Source organism: Patiria miniata, unplaced genomic scaffold, assembly GCF_015706575.1.
Source record: "Patiria miniata isolate m_02_andy unplaced genomic scaffold, ASM1570657v1 HiC_scaffold_13, whole genome shotgun sequence".
NCBI classification, from domain to species: domain Eukaryota; kingdom Metazoa; phylum Echinodermata; class Asteroidea; order Valvatida; family Asterinidae; genus Patiria; species Patiria miniata.
The window spans coordinates 18,273,004-18,294,186 of record NW_024037051.1 but is presented as its reverse complement, the minus strand read 5'-3'; the positions used below and the strand labels follow the sequence as shown (position 1 = coordinate 18,294,186).

General features: G+C 41.3%; 1 protein-coding gene across 2 annotated transcripts in view; it reads left to right on the top strand.

Annotated features, from left to right (window-relative positions):
* The window catches only part of LOC119721442 (carboxyl-terminal PDZ ligand of neuronal nitric oxide synthase protein-like), an 82,237-nt gene extending 61,373 nt beyond the window's left edge, over nucleotides 1-20,864 (top strand). The window contains exons 4-11 of one of the 2 annotated variants that reach the window (XR_005270193.1): nucleotides 195-290; nucleotides 4,276-4,334; nucleotides 8,118-8,226; nucleotides 12,844-13,000; nucleotides 14,609-14,781; nucleotides 15,260-15,463; nucleotides 17,322-18,702; nucleotides 18,737-20,864. Coding sequence is in view for 1 of the 2 variants with exons in the window: in XM_038191521.1 (XP_038047449.1) it covers nucleotides 195-290; nucleotides 4,276-4,334; nucleotides 8,118-8,226; nucleotides 12,844-13,000; nucleotides 14,609-14,781; nucleotides 15,260-15,463; nucleotides 17,322-18,512 (1,989 nt within the window). In the remaining variant the exon portion in view is untranslated. Of the gene's footprint in view, nucleotides 1-194; nucleotides 291-4,275; nucleotides 4,335-8,117; nucleotides 8,227-12,843; nucleotides 13,001-14,608; nucleotides 14,782-15,259; nucleotides 15,464-17,321 lie in introns of both variants that reach the window. The other variant, XM_038191521.1, reaches the window with a different exon arrangement.
* Nucleotides 20,865-21,183: the final 319 nt, after the last annotated feature.

Genomic DNA, 21,183 nt, shown 5'->3' with positions numbered 1-21,183 from the left:
GTACATCATGTTGCTTTGAGAAAGATACGGATTTTGTTCGAAGACTAGTACATGTACATCAGCCTTTCTAACACTGACCAAACATTTCTCTTTCGCCTCTCGTTTCCCGGAGTTTGAACATACAAATGAATGTGTAAGGAAATACTAATCTAAGTTTTCTTTGTTTTTTGTTTTTTTCTTCTTTGTCTTTTCAGTATGAATTCAAAGCCAAGGCCATCCGCAAGAAGAAAGTCGTCCTCACGATCTCGGTGGATGGCATCAAAGTCACCCTCCGGAAGAAAAAGAAGAAAGTAGGTGGCAAATAAGGATGGAGTTTCCTATGGTTTATGCAGTTAAAATCTAATAGGCCATAATTCATCATATATCAGTGATGTAGTTGAGTCTAAACCGAGTTCAAGCCGAGCCGACGCCACAAACCCTCGAGTCCGAGCCAAGTCCTTCATCTACATTTTTTCTCCGAGTCCAGCTCAATTCCGAGCCCAAATTTTCAAGGCCGAGCCAAGTTTTAGTCCAGTTGCAAATAGGTTTTTGTAGCAAAAATTGTGCGCATACAAGTACGCTGGTAGTGTTGAATCGGTCTCTTGTGATTATTCTACAGTTGTGTCGAAAAGAGATTTTCCCAGGCAAGAGTTGCAGACATCAGCCGCAGGATTGTTTTTAAAAACAATTAAAACATTTTTTTCTTAAAGTTTAGAAACACTTTTTTAAATCTTGGCCATTAAAAGCAACCACTCGGCTCAGACAAAGTACCGTATTATGGGCTCTGTGCTTACTAGCCCCTCAACTCAGTAAGAAAGGGAGTGTTGAAGGGGACCACTGGAGAGAGACATTCAAACGCAATTAATGCTGAATGAATCAGCAAGTGCACACAGTGTGCCCCATCCACAGGTTTTTCAAAAGCGGTAAAAAAGCGCCCTCTCTTGTTTGAGCATGGAGCCGGCCATACATGTACCGGTAACTGAGAGGAAAGTTTTCCAGGCTGTTTCCACTGAGTAACCATTGCCTCGGTTGGTCTTACTCTGATTTCTATATAAAGACTGGATAGCAGATACCCATACATGAGTCACAGGCTTGAGTTTACATTTTGACCACTTCGTCCCCGGTCTTTCAAAACTGGCTGCGTATATATACAAACGTTCTGCACGTGCAGACAGCGCGCTGTATCGTGAATTTACGCGCATTTTGATCACGTACACGTACACGTGTTGTGATGATCTAAAGGACACATTTCTGTCGTGATTGTATTTACAAACGTTGTACAAAGGGGAACTGCGGCATTCAAAACTTAACCACGATGTTTGACAAATTGTGAAACGTGGTCAGCCAGGTGGAACCATGATGTTACAAAGACGGCAACTTGTCCTTTATAGATCACCAGCCTGTCTCACCAATATTGCGTCAAATGAATTTATTGTGCGGCTGTTTATCCACTATATCCAGTCTTTGTAAAATTATATCGAGATCAGTGGTTTTACCCCAAATAGTCTGTTGTGGACATGGATGCAGAGAGGATGTGAAACCATGTCATCTTAATCCCCTCTGACTCATCCCATCTCTGCCTATCCAGGCTGTCATCAAACCAAAGCCTGTCTCGCAGGTGCTAACCGGGCTCTAATTCCATGCCACTTTAGGCCAAAAAAAAAAATTCCAAAACTACAAATTGCTACATGTGCATGCATGTACCAATTAGGGCAGTAACAAAGTTCACCTTGGAAAAAGATCTAACTCAGCAAATCTTGATGGTCGGACTTTACATACATTTAATCAAATGTGACTAGTACCATTCCTAAACCAACCTTGTCAGTAAATGAGGCTAAAATAACCCAGCGTATGACATGTAGTTGTACCGGTAGGTGAGTCCATCACAAGTCCATCATACCCTTTATGTAATGTACCGTATTATCCAGTCCCATTTCGTGTCCCCTGCAGCTTCGCAAATGAACTACGAAAAATAGGGTTCACTCTCTCTAACATGATACAGGCATACAACTTTTCCTCAAATCAGCCGATGTCCTCGCTTTTCACTTCACACTTACATGTATATATATGCCATTCAAAATTGAAAAACACTGTAAAATTGTCTTGTAAAGATTGGAGTTTCCTCGTTTTTGTGTTTCTTCCAAGTTGCATGCCTGATGTTACCGATACCAGACTTTCAAATTGACTGGTGACGTACCGTACATATGCATGTACATGTACATGTACATGTATATGTACTTGTGGTGAAACTTTTGATGGGCTCAAATATAACGTACATGTACATGTACAGTTATTGACCAGAATTTCCAATAGTTGAAAAATTAGTTACCGGTTCGAAATTATTCACCAAGTACATGGCATTTTTTTTACATTTTTGCCATAATACACAAACGTGAGCACGCATTCAGGAAGCACTCGGGCATAAAAATGTACGCAACAACCCACTTCAATACTAATCAGTGAAAAGGAAATGGCATGTTTTTAGGCCAAACATCCGGACTCTTACCAATAAATGTGAAATGAGTTCTCGGCTAAATATACAGACTATCAGCCACCTGTGCCTTGTCACTCAAGTCTGTCATATATTTCTGTTCAATTTAGGGGCCCCGGGCTGGGAGTTAGCAAGTTGTAAAATGTACCGTACATGTATGTGTCCATGTACTGGTAAGTGTGTATGTCCTCTACAAATTGTTTGTACAAAATGTACCTTTAATACATGTGTGTAATTAGTTTCATTGTGCAGACACCCACAAATAAAAAAAAATATAAAAAAAAATCAGGTGAGAGTGTAAAACCTGGGGCATCTACATTTATATTTTGGGAACATACAACGACCACAAAGTTGATTGGGATGCGGCCGAACTCATCGCACCGATCCAGTTCTGGCATCCAAGATGCATACGGGAAGCCAAGACGCATACGGGAAGCCAAGACGCATACGGGAAGCCAAGACGCATACGGGAAGCCATCGAGATCCGCAAGCACAGCACAGTTCCGCAAGACATCGGGTTTCACCTCAACGACATCTGGCTCCCACTCCTCCAGACTGATGGGTCTCCTATACCCTAGGTCCTCAGCTATCACCTTAGACTGATGGGTCTCCTATACCCTAGGTCCTCCCTCTACTGACACTGCAACCCTACTGTTCCACTTCAGTGGGCACCAAGCTTGCTCTAGGATCCCGTCTACTTGGCATCCTCACAGGATGCAACTCCACACTTCATTGATTTCGCCTTTTGCTACTTAAGTATTCACTTTCTTAGAGGCACTCTCCTGAAGACGATCAGAGCATACTGACCGGGACGTCGAGTTTATACCTCTGGTTCTTTTCAGAACCATTCTCTTAGTTGAGAAATTATTCGCACATGGTGTTTCCGCAAACCTTTCATTATTTAGTATCTCCACCATGCAAAGCCTCAAATCTTACTGAACATACATGTACTGTACATGTACATTGCAGTATGAAAACTGTCATACATTGTATGTTGCACATGGGGTCCACTTTTGTTTTGTCCGCGTTTAAATATCCGACAGCTGTAGTTTGTATGATTTTAGAGGTTTTGACTGTCATACATGTACATGTAGTTATTTTTTTTCTGAGCTCATTTGGAGTTTCATTCATCTCTCTATAAATTTTCAATGGACATGCTTAATAGAGATGTCCCATGAAAGTACGGGGGCCGCCCGATATTCCGAAGGTTCTTTAGTCCGAAGGTTCAATAGTCGGAATGCACACAATTTTCATAAGAGGGGGTTCGTTGGTCCGAAAATGAAATAAGGTTTGTTAATCCAAACATTTGATGCAATAGTCCGAAGGTTCATTAATCCGAAGGTTCATTAGTCCGAAGGTTCATTTATCCGAAGGTTCGATAGTCCGAATTTAGAATAAGGTAAATCAGTCCAAAGGTTCGATAGTCCAAAACGAAAATAAGGTTCAATAGCCCGAAGGTTCATTATTCCGAATCGACAATAAGGTCTGATAGTCCGAATCAACAGTAAGGTCCGATAGTCCGAAGTGTCATAATGACGAACCGTATTGCCCATTCAGACTATCGAACCTTATCATCTATTCGGACTATCGAACCTTATTGTCGATTGGACGGACTATCGAACCCTATCGTCTATTCGGACTATCGAACCTTTGGATTAATTAACCTTATTCTATATTCGAACTAATGGGCCAGTCGGACTATCGAACCTTCGGATAATCGAACCTTCGGACCGAAAGTACACCACTTTTTAAATTGAGCCTGAAATCTTTCTCTCTGAATTGACAGCTGTGTGTTTCATTTTCAGAAGAAATCTTGGGATTGGGATGACGAGAAACTGCTGATCATGCATCACCCTGTTTACAGGTAAGGACCACGAATAAAAAAAAGAAAAGGAAAACTTTTCATCAAACCAGTGTTTCCCCCGGCTAATGAACTGAGCGAGGTGGTAAAAATTCAAATCGATGATTGAAACTTACGCAGTCTATACAAACTGAAAAGAATGCACGCTCACAAAAAAGCGTAATGATTCCATCTTCCCCAAATTGGGAGTTCTTAATAAAACGCTAATAAATTTACACAACTTGATAATTTTTTTTTTGATAATTGAGTATTTCCTTTATTGCAAACCTTCACAGCGAGGTGGTGATATTGGCAAAAATTGAGCGAGGTGGTCACTGAAAGTAGCGAGGTGGGCCGCCTCACGTTTGAATGGGCAGGGGAAACACTGCATCAAACACAAGGAATGAAATTGAAATCCAACCATTTTTTGTTATTCAATATTTAGATGAATTCTCAGCAGACTCGTAATTGAGTCCATCACTTACAAGTCATTTCACAAGTCAATTCACAAAGGAATGTAGTCGTCTCAGTTCATTTAGCTTGTGAGTTGACTATTGGGACTGGAGAGTTTGTTATTAACTTGTGGCCAATTCTGAGTTCAAAACGAACGCAGAATGTGTCTTTTTTTTCCCACTTGGCATCACCACTGCCATGGACCTTACATTTGGAGAGTTTCTAGACTTTATTAATCACTTTAACTAACTTAGAGGTTTCATTTGTTTGATTGTTTTGTTATATTCTATTAACATGCAGTGCAAGTCTGTCTGTACCTAGCCTTTAGTCAAGTCCCACGCGCTTACCCGGACACGTGACGCACCCCGGATGCTGACACGTAAAAAGACTAGGACGAGCGGCGTAGCGGCGAGGGCCTTTACCATCTCGTGGAGAACGCTTATGTTTTTCTTTACATTTGTCTACCGATTTGGTAGACATGCATAATGCATTACCCGTTGTGAATTGACCAATGAAAATGCAGAATTACTAAACGTAAATCATGCAGCCGTCGTCTGGCGCCAGACAGCACGTGCCCCATGGCGCGTGTGCTGTTGCTGGTAACCGCAAACCACCGTTAGATGATTGGTTTAAATGTATATTGCTTGATTTATATTACAAATGTAGGTGAATAAATGAATAAGTGATTAGTTCCACGAGATAGTAAAGGCCCTCGCGGCTTTGCCGCTCGTGCTAGTCTTTTTACGTGCCAGCATCCAGGGTGCGTTATGTGTCCGCATGGTCCGGGTATAGGCGCGTGGGACTTGACCAAAGGCTAGTCTGTACCTAACATGATGCCCTGTAATAATAATAATAATAATCGGCATTTTAGAACGCCCTTATTAGTAAACTAAATCACAGCGCTTACAGTATTATTATTACCATGCCCTGTGCATTTGAATAAGTCATGATAACTTAATTAAATACAATAATTACAAAGAACGTCAGGGATATTACGCTGAAAGGACACAGGTTTTATGATGAACACAATCATTACAAAATCAGTTGCCTGATCATACACTGTACATGTACATGTTTTGTATACCCATGCATGTACATGTACATGTACAAAAATGTATTGTAAGTTGTTTACTACATGTACATGTGTGTATTGAAATATTCTACATGTACCCGGTATGTCAGTCGTTGATAGCCCAAAGGCATTTTAATGTACGCGTACTTCAAATCCCAGGCCCATTTGGGGGGATCTTGTCCACTGTTTTCTTGGGCTGACTCGGTTTGTTGTTGCTAGCTCAACAGCTTAGAAATTCCACTCCCCTGCAGAAGCCTTTTTTTCAATCCAGGATTTCATGACAACCATGCAGTACCACATTATTGAAATGCGCTTAGAATGCAAGAGCATGCTTGTTGACATCATGAGCTGGAAGGCCAAATCAATGAGTGGTTTTAGATCCCTGCTTGGTATGCAATGTCTGTAGAGTTGCTGGGCATGCAGGATTGTGGGGGGGGATGTTGGATAGGGAAAACATGTTTCTTTTATCAATACATTGAATAATTGCGGCATACCGTAGTTCATCATCTACATACATGTACATGTGTGTATTGAAAATATCAAGAGCTCATAGCCAAATGCGAGAATAGGGGATGGTCTGTGTACTATTTTCCAGTAGAAGTAGGAAGCAGAGGATTCTACAACATGTCCTTGAGCAAGTGCCTCGTCTCCCTGGGAGTCCCAAGTGAGAAACGAAAAACCATTATGGACACAGCATCTAAGACTGCCTTGAGAGCAAGCTATGTGATCTGGCTATGCAGGAACTCGAAGGCATTCAGACAGATAGAATTGCTACCAATACCAGCAATATGCTCTGAGGGAAGGGGACGGTTGGGTACCCATCAAACTGGTTTAACCCACCAAAGTCTGGTCCTGAAGTCCAGAGACCTCAGAGCCCACAATTCTTGACAGATAGATGTTCTTGACGGAAACATGTTCTGCAACTAAGTGAATATTTTCCCAAAAGTCATCTTCACAGAGGGTTACATCAGGAGTGCTCATCTTAAGAAGGGTGAAAACGGCTCCGAAGATGACTGTGCTGGTGATCTACCAATGAATTATTCCTGTACATGATGTATTAAAGTACATGTAGTAGTAAATAAGGTGACTGCTCTATGTTCCGACACCCCTATGTTCCGACAACCTAGATTGTGTTACTCCCGGTTAGGGTTAGGGTTAGGGTTAGGGTTAGGGTTAGGAATAGGAATATGTGCAGTCGGAACATACATGTAGGGGTGTCGGAACATAGAGGTGTAACCATAAATAAATGTGCAGAGAAGGATTGGGTCTAGAATGCATGGAATATTAGGGACATGAGTTATTTTCGTTGAAGGAGAGAGAGTATTTTTTTCTGCATTGTGTAGAACTTTTTAGAATACAGAATCAACCATTCTTGATATGGCTGCAAATAGAGTTTTACAATGCACCAGTAGCAGTACATGTGTTTGTCAAAATTTGATATTTTAATTCCATGTTATAGGCCTACAGTGTACCGGGTATATCATAATTATACAACGCCTGCATAAATTAATCTCTGTCATGTCATGCGTGGGTCGTTGATCACTTAATTGACATTGAATTATTTGTCCCGTCCGCACGTCATCAACAGAAGTTCTATTCCACGGTAAATAAAAATACCATTGCATGGTCACACGATTGATGGTTCTGACGGATCAGATGTCCGGGATCTGTGTTGTATAAAACAAATACTGCGGTAGATACATTTTTCACATTTTGTGTAATGGAAAGAATAATTTCCTACAGTGACAGGAGTGTTCCATTTTTCGTCGCGTAGAATAAAACATTTCATCTGTCACCTCATGAAATTGTTCTTACCGTTGCACTCGGAAACATTCATTTTTTTGTTTGGATTGAGACGTACATGTACATCTTTAAAACTATCATTCTATTATATTTTTAGGTTTTATAAATCCTTTTTTTTTTTAAATGAGCCTGATTTAGTTTCTATCTTTTTAATTCTCTGATATGCTTGGTGGTTTGGCTTAATAAGACATTTTTGTTTCTGTTGTTTGAAGACCAATTTACAATGTAAGTGCTATACTATGAGATTTTATCTATTATAAAATTATACATGTACGGTACTTGTACAATGTACATGTTTGTGTAGTCCAGTTGCAAGGCAGATGTATGTTTTTGTTGAAGTACATGTAAATGAATATTGTGTTCTTAGCTACTGTTTATTCATATTTTTGTTCTAAAGTCTAGTGCATGCATTGTCATCATCCATTAACTTGGGATCATAGCCGTGGAATGACCTCTCCCCCTGTTTCCCCACTTTCCAGGGTCTTCTATGTCTCACACGACTCCCAGGACCTAAAAATCTTCAGCTACATTGCCCGCGACGGCCAGACGAATATCTTCAAGTGCAATGTCTTCAAATCACATAAGAAGGTACGGGGAGCTAGACCCATGAACTGTTTCCTGCGTGTAGGAATCCGGTTATTATTATTTTTTTATCGTTGCGCGGTTGATTAGTTGCAACCTGGCGGGAGCCGTAACCGTCACTGATGCGCAAAGTCTAAGCACCTTAGTTAAATACTGCCCTCGGGGGATGAGGCAGAGGTTGTGAAAGAGAGTTTTTAAAGGGATTTCAGGTCTGCGAGAGAGCAAAATATATTTTTTTTCGGAAAGAATGTTTGTTTTACAGAATTTGGATTAGGATACCTTTTAACAAAAACAATATTTTCTGTATAGTTAGATTTCTCTCTGAAAAGGTAGAATTTAAGAAAACAATTTTGCAAGGCAGCATGAAAAAAGATGTACCCTCCTCTGTCCTTGCTTTTCAGTGGAAGGGTCTTAGGAAAAAGCATTTTATGAGCAAATCTGACTGACAATTTGTAGGATTCCTTTAAAAGTTGCTTTGTCATTTCTGATGACGCGACACCTTACATACATTTTTGAACATCAAAATCACTCACGTCAATATTGTGAAAATGTGTTACATTGTGATGGGGGGAGACAATAGACTATGAGGTCACTAATTACAAAATGTACCATCACAAAGGGGGGAAATGACTTTCGATTTTAGGGTTTTTTGGTGGTTTTTTATTTTGATAAGAGGGTGAATTTCAAGAGTTTAAGAGATCTTGGTGAGATAGAACACAGAAAAAAAGGACTTGGACAGAAGGCACTTTGCGGCCCAGTGTGAAGGACGCAGTGTGTGTGTGTGTGAACATTGTAATTTTTATCTGAATTGGAATCCACCCATTGTCTTTGCAGGAAAGTGCACCGTTTCTTACATGTATTTGGCTAAGTGCTGCAAGTTGAACTTTTATCACATTAGGGAAAAAATCCGTTCCCACTTAAGCTGTCAGAATCGGTACAAAGACTTCAGGTCACTATTAACAGTAATTGCCGATACATGATCACATTATCACTGACGACCACTCTCATGTGACACTGATGCACAGAGCTGTCTGGAACAATTTCCTTTGGGCTCATAAAAAAAATCTAACGTGACTACTTTCAACTCCATGTATCCAGGCAGTAAGTGCCTGGGAAGATCGTGACTCATGTACTGTAAGAACTGAGAACTTAAAGACAAAAATCCAACGCTTTTTGCATTCGTTGTATTTAACCCTCTCAATAAATGACTTAAACATGTATTCACCCTTACGTCGTAGCCATTACTAAGGGAATAAAAGTGTGTTTCGGAGGTATTATAACACTCTGTTTACAACTGGTGTGAGTTGGGATGGGTGATAATCACCCATCCAGACTCACACCGGTTTTAAACAGAGTGTTTAATACCGATGGAACACATATTTATTCCCATTCATGAATACCTTTTTGGTAAAAAAAAACAATCTTTTCGGTCCAAAAATCAAAACAAGTCAAAAACTAGACGTTGTTAACCATTTTGTTCAACAATTTTACTTCAAGTTTTACGAAACACTCCTCTGACTATAATATGGAATGCCCCTCTGCAATTGCGTGCGCGTCGAGCATTCCAACTCCATGGTCGTGCGATACTGCGCGATGTCGTGCAAAACGCAGCTGGGCTGGTGTAGTGTGAATATCGGACTACATGTATGAAATAATGATTCACTGGCAGTATTGCACATGCATACGTGGGGAATTTAAACGTTCAATCAATGAAACGTTAAAAGGCACTGGATTTCATGGGAGTCCAAATTTCATGTGACACTGGAAAAGTGTTTAAGACCAGCTAGCCATGTCTTTATCATCCGTTTAAGACCGGCCACGTGACGGGCGCTTGACCAATAGGAATGCCTAAACTGTCTTAGGTATTTATGAATTTGGGATAAAGAACTGAGTACTACAAAATACTGCAAAAATTATGTATGCAGGCACCAAATACCAAAAACTATTATGAGTTCTGTGCCCACTTATATTTTGTAGCTTTAGGTGAGGCTCGGGTTAATCAAAAAGTGATCAAAATGTACATAAAGTATTCCGAAGTACATGTATATTGCAATGCAAATTTGGCATTTGAAATTGATAAGATTGTATAATGAAAATCAAGTGTAATGAAAGTCAAAACAATGCACTGAATACATTACAATTCTGATAACTTAATTCATATGAAAAATCATCCAAAAGTGATCAAAATGTACATAAAGTATTCCGAAGTACATGTACATGTATATTGCAATGCAAATTTGGCATTTGAAATTTATAAGATTGTATAATGAAAATCAAGTGCAATGCTGTTTAGTGTACAGTTCAGTTCCTTTCGGAGATCACAAATAGACATCAATGCATAATGCTCTTTAGAAAAGCTCACCGGCTTCTGGAAAATATTTTGAATGAAACATGAGCCTTCTGATGCTATCGGATCCTCCACACGAACAATTTTAAGGATTGAGTTTCACTGGGGGCTTTGAATCGATTGATACGGAGTTTAGATACCGTCACTGATTTAGTATCTCCTCAGGCTGGTCTCCTGGTTTTCAAAGGGCCCAAATAATAGACATCTTTTCAAGCAATCCTCGAAATGCTCCTTTTGTGTCCCATTTTACTTTATTTCGATCATTATATTGTCATTTTCAAATTTGATTTTCTACTCTTTTTTGGTACTGATGCGAATTTCCGTATTCATGAAAAAAAAGTATGATGTCATTCAAGGCAGATATTTGCCCTTGTAAATTTTCTGAGTTGGTGATCCATTGTTGTTTCAGAAGTCAGACTATGACGGAGACCAATATTAATTTATGCAAACATGTTTTTAATGAGCAAAACTTTGGGCTCACTATTTGAATGGCATCAATGGCTTTGTTGTGAGAAAAAAAACATGAAATGATTAAAAGCTTAACATAAATTTACATAAATTGTAAACCAAAAAGGGATGTGTCATTTCAATACAGCGTGTCCCAAAATACCTGCAATTTTTTTTGGGTGAGGCTCTAGCGTGCGCACAGGAACAGGTACCGCCATTGTTCTTACATGTACACCATTTTAAAGCTTGGAATCTTAATTTTATGCCTGGCGAGTATTAGTTTGATATTTAAAAGAGTTTTAAAAATATTCGTGTTCAAATAGAGGGATGTCAAAAACAATTTCAACCGATTTCAAGGGAATTCCATGATGCGTTACATCAGATGCAACTCGAGTCAATGAGCGGTTGAAATAACAAATAAATGAAAAAACGTGTTGATACACATTGAACTTGAAATGAACAATATTGTGAATTTATTTAAGGCGTAGTCCACGTGGATTGAAAGAAAAGGGAACACAGAAAGTAAAAGGCAACAAGATCGTCATATCATAAACATGATGAACCATTTCCACATTAGAAAAAAATATGCATGATTGATTTTCTGTGAAATCGGTTGAGTTGTTTTTGACATGCCTTTCTTTGAACACGAATAATTTCAAAGCCCTTTTCGAAATCAAACCAATACCAGGGGTAAAGTTAAGACTCCAAGCTTTAAAATGATATAAAGATAATGGCGGTACGTGTTTCCGCGGCAACGATAGAGCCTCGCAAAACAAAATGTTGTGGGTATTTGGGGCGCGCTGTACATGTACATTTCAAAGGAATGGTTATTTGCACAAAATAATGTAGGGAGACCACTGTGATAGTCATTCGAATGCATCACCGATGGCGTCTGACGCTCATATGCGAAGATGCAAATTTTCTAAATAAAATTGTTGTGCCTACTTCAAGCCATAGGTATGCAAAAACAAGGTGTGTCCCTGCCACTGGCTCTTGAAATTAAGCACTCACAAAAAAAGTGTCATGTATTATTTGCACTGAGTCCCTGACCTTGTCCGTACATTAAACAAAATGTGGACATCGAGTTGTCATACCTGTACATGTTATTAGTACCCGAAAAGGGATTACGGGACTCAACAGCCAAGAAATGCATGAACATTTGGCAAATTCTTGACTTTTTGGATTTGTACAAGTACCGTACACAAATACATGTACGTGGAGTTCATTTCTAAATGCATGTGCAATATCCCATCACAAGAGGGCGCTCTATCGAATTCATGATGGGACCCTGTCTAAAATAAGCATTTCCTTTCTCTGCTGCTGTGGATATTGTTAGTGTAAAATTTGTAATAATAAAAAAAAAAAATCAAGCGGTATAGTTGTCATTGCCAGCTACCGTACAAGCCAATGCAATAAGAGGCCCAAAAGTATGTAAGATATTATAGAAAATAACAGATATGGGGGAAAAACCTTTAAAATGTGTGAGACTTAAATGTAAGATTGTACTGTCAGTGCTGTGAGAACTGAATTATTGTTGGGCAACGCGTACTTGTAATTTCAAAATTTGTAAAGTAATCATTTTATAACTACATGTAAATGCTGGCCATTTTTTGTTGAGGTCTCATTCAAAATGGAACAACTTTTGTAAGTGTTGCAATTTAAAAACTGAAATCTGAATCTATTTTCTTTGTGTGGCACCAGGGAAAGAACATCTTTAAAATTGTTAACTATCACTGTGAAACCGGCCTATGTTTTTTTACTGAGTCCAACTTTCAAACTCGCCTAGTATCACTCTACATGTACCTGATTTCTTGTGTTCCGCTCTCCAGAGTCAAGCTATGCGCATTGTGCGCAGCATTGGCCAAGCCTTCGAGGTGTGCCACAAGCTGAGCGTCCAGCACGCGTCCACAACAGGTGACGGACAGGCCGACGGAGAGAGCGACAAACAGGGTGAGGAACAGGCTACCGAACCCAGCCCCGCCCACAGTGAGTATTGTACGCTTGGCAGAACCTTCTTGATGTTGTTTTTGTTTGGTTCTGTTTTGTTTTCATCAATTAAACCCCGAAGGGAAACTACGTGGTGCTTTTGACTACAATTAAGGTTCAACAAATTGACTGGAGCGGGATTTAAACCTGTGACCTCCAGAAAGCCGCACCGATGCTCTTCCAACTGAGCTGTCCAGCCATGGCGGTTCCCCATGTTGTCATCAAGGGGTTTGTTCAAGGGTGCTATTCAGAATCCCTCAGTGTTGTATTCGAGTCCATGACAAGTCCTTTTACAAGTCCGTTCACAAGTCCTTTTATGAGTCCTTTCATAAAGCCGGTCACAAGTAACTGGGTGAACAATGACAAAGGAATGCTTTTGTAACAGTTCATTTGCTTAGCTAGTGACTTGACTATAGACTGAAAGACTTGTGATGAACTAGTACATGTATCGGTATATGACTTGCAGGGACTCAATACTGGTTCGACAATCAAAACCTGTATCTGTAGCCAGGGATCCCGCCCAGAATCATGATGTTAGCAACATTAGCAATGCTGCTAACCTAGGAAATAGCAAACGGGGATCACTCTGAGAGAATACGGTAATAATACAAATCATCAATGAAACCGAAGGGGGAAACCGAGCGAACCATTCCATGAGTGGCTGGCATCTTACATACCGGTATAAGTGGGTGATGTTGCTGCCGAGGCAGTGCTACACATCACATAATCACATCGTTTTGAAATCTTTGATTTCACTTATAAAAATAAGAATCTGACTTGTAGTGCACTGTGGTCAAACGGCAGCCTCGACTCCATGGGCGCGTGCGCGTTCCTTGCACTTACCCCTGGCTGTGATGCACACATAAACGATGCTGTCTGGCAATTCAGAGCGTACTGCGCGCGCATTTCGAAGACTGCACGCCCATAATGCGCTCACGTGCTTTGCAGGTCACGTCACGAACATTTTGTTTTTTTCAAAACTGCTAAATGCCTGTACAAAATGGATTAAGGCAACCTCTTTTTTGGATTAAAAAAACCCTTTATCTTCAGTTTTAATGGGATGAAAGAGTCAGTACATTTACAATGTAATACAAATCCTTGCTAAATAACATGGTGTCGACACCTTATGTTTCAAAGGATTGATTCTTCAAAAACACAACTTTCAACTTTTTAAAGATGGAACGCGTTATATACATCGACTACAGCCCTAATAATAATGTGTCATATTTTGACACATTTAAATGAGACAAATCCAGGGGTTAATATCGCGCAAGAAATGATGGGAAACAACATGGCGCAGCAAGATCGTACCCATGGGGAACGAGGTTGGTCAACGGTTACTTGCACCAGATTCGTGTGCGATGGACATGGGTTCGAACCCTGACAGGGGAGCATGGTGTTTGTGTTCTAATGCAAGACGCTTTTCAAGAATTGCCTCTGGATCTCCACCAAGGAGTATAAATGGGTATCTGTGAGGGTAGAGACCAGATTGCACGGATCTCGAGCGGCTGTAGAGATTTGGTGCTGTGGCATGCTGAGCAGGGGTAATAACTGTGAAGTTATATGCATCATGTTAATATTATTTATTATGTCATGACTTTTATAAAGATCGAGCGGTGGATGGGGGCAACGAGGCCAAGCCCCGCCCACTCTCGTTAGATGTCACTAAGGAAGCACCCAAGACGGATGACCAGGGCGTCAAGATGCCAGAACGGCCGGCCAGTGCTCAGCCTGAGATGATGAGCAAGCATCCATTCTTTGTGACGCACGCACAGCAGAGGGTATGTAGATTGAGAGGGGAGGGGATGACTATGGCATTTTGTTCCCACTTAGAAATGAATTGTGTTGGGTGATCATGCTCTGTATGTTCGGCCACCAAAATTTTCAAAATTATCTCAAGGAATTTTGAGAAAATAGACTGGAAGGTACCGTATCTGTCATATCAGAGCAAGACATTGAAGGGTGTCGCATACATCCGTAAGTAAGTTGCCAGTGAAGGGACAGGTTATTCTCGTTTTTTTGGACATGAGATGGCAAACATATTTGAGAATAAAGGCTTTTTTTATGAATTTATTGAAAGAATGTTGTCAGTTTACAGTCCATAAAATGAGGACTTGCATCTCATTAGACTCGAGTTGCGATGCGAAACACGTCACAACTTGCAACGCGTCGTATTAGCTTTGAGATACATACATGTAAGTTCCTTGACAATGGTATAAAACACGTCGCAAGTTACGATCCCTGTTCTCATCTTTCCAGTTCTCAGCCTTTGTCCCGCCGGTGGGCATGGGCTACGACGAAGCCAGCATGTCTCACATGGCGTCGCTGTCGCTCTACCACCAGCGCCAACTCTTACAGCAGCAGCTGCAGCAGCAGGAAGCCCAGACGCAGGTCGCTCTGGCCCAGGTGCAGCTGCTGAAAGACCAGCTGTCGGCCGAGACCTCAGCCAGGATGGAGTCGCAGGTCAGGCATGGTTACGAGTCTTGTAGTATCATGTCCATTAAAAAGTTCGGTGGCACCAGTTACACAACTCCAGTTGTACCACTTATGATAATTTATGTTTTTCCTTTGACTCATTGCAAGACACTTAGCTAGTTCTCATTCTCTTCCCTTAAATTAAAACTAAATTGTCTCAACGATAAACTCGGAGATGAACAATAGAAAATGAGCAGTGACGACGTGGATTCAAACCAGGGATCTTTGTATCCATAACTCATGTTCCTATCCACTTGAATACTGTGTGGTGGCTTGACAACAACTGTTCTTAATAATGCTGTAATGTAATGGGTTGACTAAATAACAATGATGATCTTGATGTTGTGCTGTTCTCATGAATAAACATACTGGCCCGCTGACTTAAGAATACATTATCATAAGTGGTACCGCTGGAGCTGTGATACTGGAGCTACCAAAAACTTCAGACACAACCATTCCCAAGTCCTATTACAAGCAACAGAGGATGAAAGATAACAATGGAATGCCCTTGTCACAGGTCATTGAATAGCTTGGGACTGTACTTGGGATGGGATGACTTGTGATGGACTTCCCTACAACTCAAAAGTTTAGGCCAAAATAAAAAAAAATAGTCGGTCTCTGGTCAGCGCGCACGTTGATTTTATTCATGCGCGTCAATGCTTTTTATTCCAAAATTTTCCGCAGTAGCTCCAACAGAAGCCTCTATGCCGCACCTCCTCAAATTTTTGTACCAAGGAGCACCAAGGAATGGGAAATTGCACCAAGGCAAATGATCAAGGGCACCAAGGCAAATTATGGAGGACACCATTGTACATGAGGACACCAAAAAATGCAGAAATAGTAGCCCACCTTGTCTGTACAATCCAAGCTTGAAAAAAAAAAAGAAGAAGAAAAAAAAAAAAAAAGCCGCGTCGCCGCATCAATTCCGGAGCTTTGGTCTGACCAGAGACCAAGTATTTTTTATATTTTTTTTGGCCTTACTGCCTGTAGTCGCCACACCCAAATAAGACAATTTCCCAAACTATTTCAATTCAAAGTGTTACCAGAGATTCTAATGAAATTGTTCTAAACATTTTCCACTTTTTCCAGAAAACTTTTGAAACCTAGGTTCACAATAATTAGGAAGTTTTAATTGAGTCACTTATTCAGTGTGAATGGATGAAGAATTGCTAAGCAGTGTATGGCAGAAGTAGAGGTAAAGATGAAAAGGACCTCTTGAAGCCGACCACTTGCTGGCACAGTGTATCGTGAATCCCCACTTTGGACAGAAAAAAATGAAGGAAATTGCAAGGCTGTGAGGCAATAATAATAATAATAATAATAATAACGGAGTCTTATATAGCGCACGTATCTACCAACAATTAGGTACTCAAGGCGCTGGAAATTATGTCAATTATTAAAGAAAGGTAAATAAAGTTTATGAGAAATATGAGACCCATTATGTAGCACCTTATAATGGTTTACAAGGTGCTGCGGCGCACATTGCAGCCACTGCCAGAAACACCGGGGCAAACCCCTTCTCTTAGCGATAAGTGTTACTGGGTTCTTTATCGTGCATTACACAACACACGGGACCTACGGCTTTACGTCCCATCCGAAGGACGAAGCAATAATGGTAAAGTGCCTTGCTCAAGAGCACAAGCAATCTTCTTTGCTTAAAGAGTAAATGTCAGATATGGTTCAGATACTGTTGGTAATTTGATAAATATGTACTTTGATTTAATCTTATTTAATTACTTTTTACTTTATGATTGAATTAATTCCTAAAACATGTTTAGCAAAAGCTAAGTCCGCCGTGATTAAATTGATATTAAAGAGGCTGCTCCTTTTTGTTTCAATTCAACAGGCACGAATTCACCAACTCATGGTCCACAACCGTGAGCTCCTGATGCACCAACAAGAACTCGTCCTACACATCCAGGAGCTGGAGATGAAACTCAACGGTACCTCGCCCAGCCCCGGTAACCCATTTGTCAACATGCAGACACAAAAATCCCAGCCCAGCGAGATAACCACGCCCAGATCAGGTGGGATCCTCCTGCCGGAATTCCCTTCCTTAGCGGACAGTCTGCCGTTTGATCTGGTGGACCAGAACCCCGAGGAACCAGAGCCGGAGGACCTGTTTGACAACTACGAGGCCATCAAAAAACATCGGGAGGAGATGAAACAGATGAACATATCCCAGAGGCAACCTGGGGATCGGAGTAGCGGCAGCACGTCAGACAGTAACAACGATCTCTTCAGCCAAGGCCCGATCCTCCCGGACGGCCACAACGTCGACGACTACGACGATGACAACTTCATGAATGAGAGCCAAGAGGAGCTGGTCACAACCAGCTTGAAGAAGCTGAACATTCTCTCAGACCCTCCGGAGGGGGACAGCTTCGGCCCGGCTGACCGGGACATGTTTGACACGCCGACAATCGAGCGGCCAAAAAAGATGGGGAAGGAGCTAACATCGACACCCAACGATGGCATCCGGGTGATCGTGCCAGTACCCATGCAGGACTCGACGGGGAACAGGCTGGAGCTTAACGTCTCTCCGGTAGCAGAGGCTCCAGGAGTTAAATCCCCAAAACAACGTCGCCGGCATCATCACAGCAGCAAGCCACATCAGCAGAAACAACAAGAACAGCAGCAGCAACAGTATCCAAACTTGTTTGAGACATCCAACAACAACAACAGCAGCGGAGTGACGGATTCCTCGGGGACGTTAACCGAGCGGTCGCCTCTCAACCTCAACTTCAACCACAACTCCAGGGGCCAGAGTCTCTCTGATTCCCGACTGACGGACGCCGGCAACCACTTCACCAAGCTCGCCCTGCATTCCACATCTCTCAACATCCAAAGCCCTGGTGTGCTGTCTGACGGAAGCCTGAGCCCACACGGCAATGAGCTGTCCATTCCAGACACTAAACTCCACATTAGTTTCTCTGACGATGAAAACACAGAGAACTCAGAAGATTCTGGCGTTCCCCGGCCGCCCAGGGCGCTGGAATCCTTGAACTTTGATGAGTTGGAAGTTTTGGAGACGTAGAAAAGCCCAGCAATTGGCTCTACCATTATTCATTGGATTGTCAGAAACCACGTGGTGTATTACACACTATTGCTTCTGAAAACTGTGGCAGTAGTGTTTGTTAATAATAGGCCAACAGTTTCAGATGGTACAATGGCTAATGGGTTATAAGGGTCAAACTTGCAACATCTGAATCCTGGACCCAATTTCACGGAGTTGCTATAAAACAGAAATTTGTTTATGGGCTAGTAGTTGTAGGATTCTGAATAACTTGTTTACAACCTGATAACATCATTGGGGGAAGATCCTGGAGAGTTGTTCAGAATCCTGCAACTCCTCATACCACTGACCAGAATAATGTGCACATATATGGTCACCAGTTTGTGACTAAAGTTTGTAATTAAATTTAAAGTGTAGCACTGAATCCTTGGTGTGTACCGATGAGCACATGCCAATATTCCCACCCAACTCATGATATACATTGAACCCTCACCGCTTTGTGCAGAATCTTCTGCAACTATTCTTTGCCCGGTTTACGGGAGTCAGAGCTATGAAATTGGGTCCTGTAAATTGTAGGGCCGTTGTGGACTTTTTAAAGTTACTGTTGAAAATGGCATTATAAACTACTCAGGCATGCATGTAACAACTCAATTAAGAATTCTACAGCTTAAAAATTATGACATGAAAAGTAAATACAAAATCTAGGAGGAAGGTTGGGCAAGTACCATGAGTCAACTGGTGGTTGATTCTCAACGCAACTTACGTTTGCACACCAACAGCAATGTGTGAACAACTCCTGTCATACGCTGGTGAAAATGTCATCACGAAACTTTTGAATCCTGGTTCCCTGCTGTGTATTATGATACATGCAGCCATTGGCAACCAACGATGCAACCATGCACCGGGCTTCGGCTCCAACTATTTGAGTAGTCCGACCATTCTGTATTGGAGTGAAGTTAGACAAACTGTGGTTAACCAAAGTCCTCACCCTAACTTGCTCTCGGAGTAATTGCAGAATACCCCGCCACTCGGAAATACACCCCTAAAATCTCTGGCTACGAGGTTGGAATCACTGGAAAAAATTCTAAGTCCAAACCAACCACCCTGTTGGCGGCTACGCGGATACGGAGTGGGAGTGCAGTGGAGCATGACGCATAGTATATAAAGTAGTGCTGAGAAGGTTTACAGACAAGGGAACTAGACAAGCCAATGTAAGAAGCTCCGAGCTGTCTGCACCTGCCTCTATTATAAGGTGAACCATTTGAGTAAATTGACACGGGCTGGCAAAGAAGGGTCCCTTGCCATTGGAACAAAAGTTGTGCCCCACCGATTTGTATTATGAAAAGTGGTCTGTAAGTCTGCTCCACAAAATGCTTGGTTGGCGCTTGAAAATTGCTAAGTAATTGTACACTGTGTATATTATGCTGTATGTGGCAGGCAGCCATCTTGAATTGTGAATGTTTCTTGTTCTGCATGTTTGCATGGATAAGTCTTGTCTGCCTGTGGATGACTGTTGAGCTGTGATGGATTTTGTCATCAATGGCTCTACTCTACAGATCTTGGATATTTTTTTTTCCATTTCCGTCTTCTCGAGGGGAAACCCTTGATCTGGCTAGCTAGCTGCATGTGTCAAGGTACATGAACAAGTCAATGACTTTTGACTGAGAATAAGCATACATGTTAAAGGTCTAGCGGTAAAGAGAAGCAGTTTTCGAGATGGTCAGTGTAAACATGTTGTTTTAGACTTTGTTGATACTGAGGTGATTCTAGGCTAGAATTTGAACTCTTTTTGAAATTGCCTCCAAAACATGTAAATTACTGTGCATGTATGTATATATTCTGTTAAATTACTAGTATTACGTGCTCTCGGTAGCTACGGTACATGGACTCTCTGTATGAAGAATAGATGGCACTTAAATTTGCGACCGCTATCAAGAGCCCAATGGGAGCAGTGGGAGGGTGTGCAAAAGTATGCGTGACAAATTTTTTTCAACATGTGCACAATAGAGCTGTCTCGAATATACCGAATATTCAAATATTCTATCGTCAACCGAATGTTAGAAAAAAGTACGCACATACACATACACACATCTCTGTAAACACCGGCAAATCATGGTTCCTGGACCCCCTATTGTCCCTAATCCTCATTCCTTTTTTTGTACTTTTAACTTTTTAGCAACAGCTCTCATTGGTTTTGTACATGGACAATCGGTCATTCGTGGACGTATTGTCTTAGGTCCACGATTGCCGGTGTTTACATTCTCGCACATTCTTGTTTCGCAGTTGTGGGGACAAACACTCGTTGCTACGAGATATTTGTAGGGACCCAAAACGCTGTGGGGACAGCAGAAAGTCCCCATTACTCGGTCCTAATTTGCCCAACAATAAAAAAAAATTCCCCATGGCGCGGTGACGGCCTACACATACACACACGACTGTCATGTTATAATAATCATAAAGTTGCGGCATATCTTATTGTCATCAGGTGCCACTTTTTTTGTCGGCAGTAACATTTTTGCTTGATAACTGTTACGTTGTTTCTGTCCTGTTAGCAAGATCAAACCCTTAACAGTTACAAACATACAATGTACTTACCGGTACTGCAAAACGCTCCGTATAGATTGCTGCAGGCAAATTTTAACTGGTGCGCGCTCCGCATGCAACTTCTGACTGGTGGGGCATGATGTTGCAG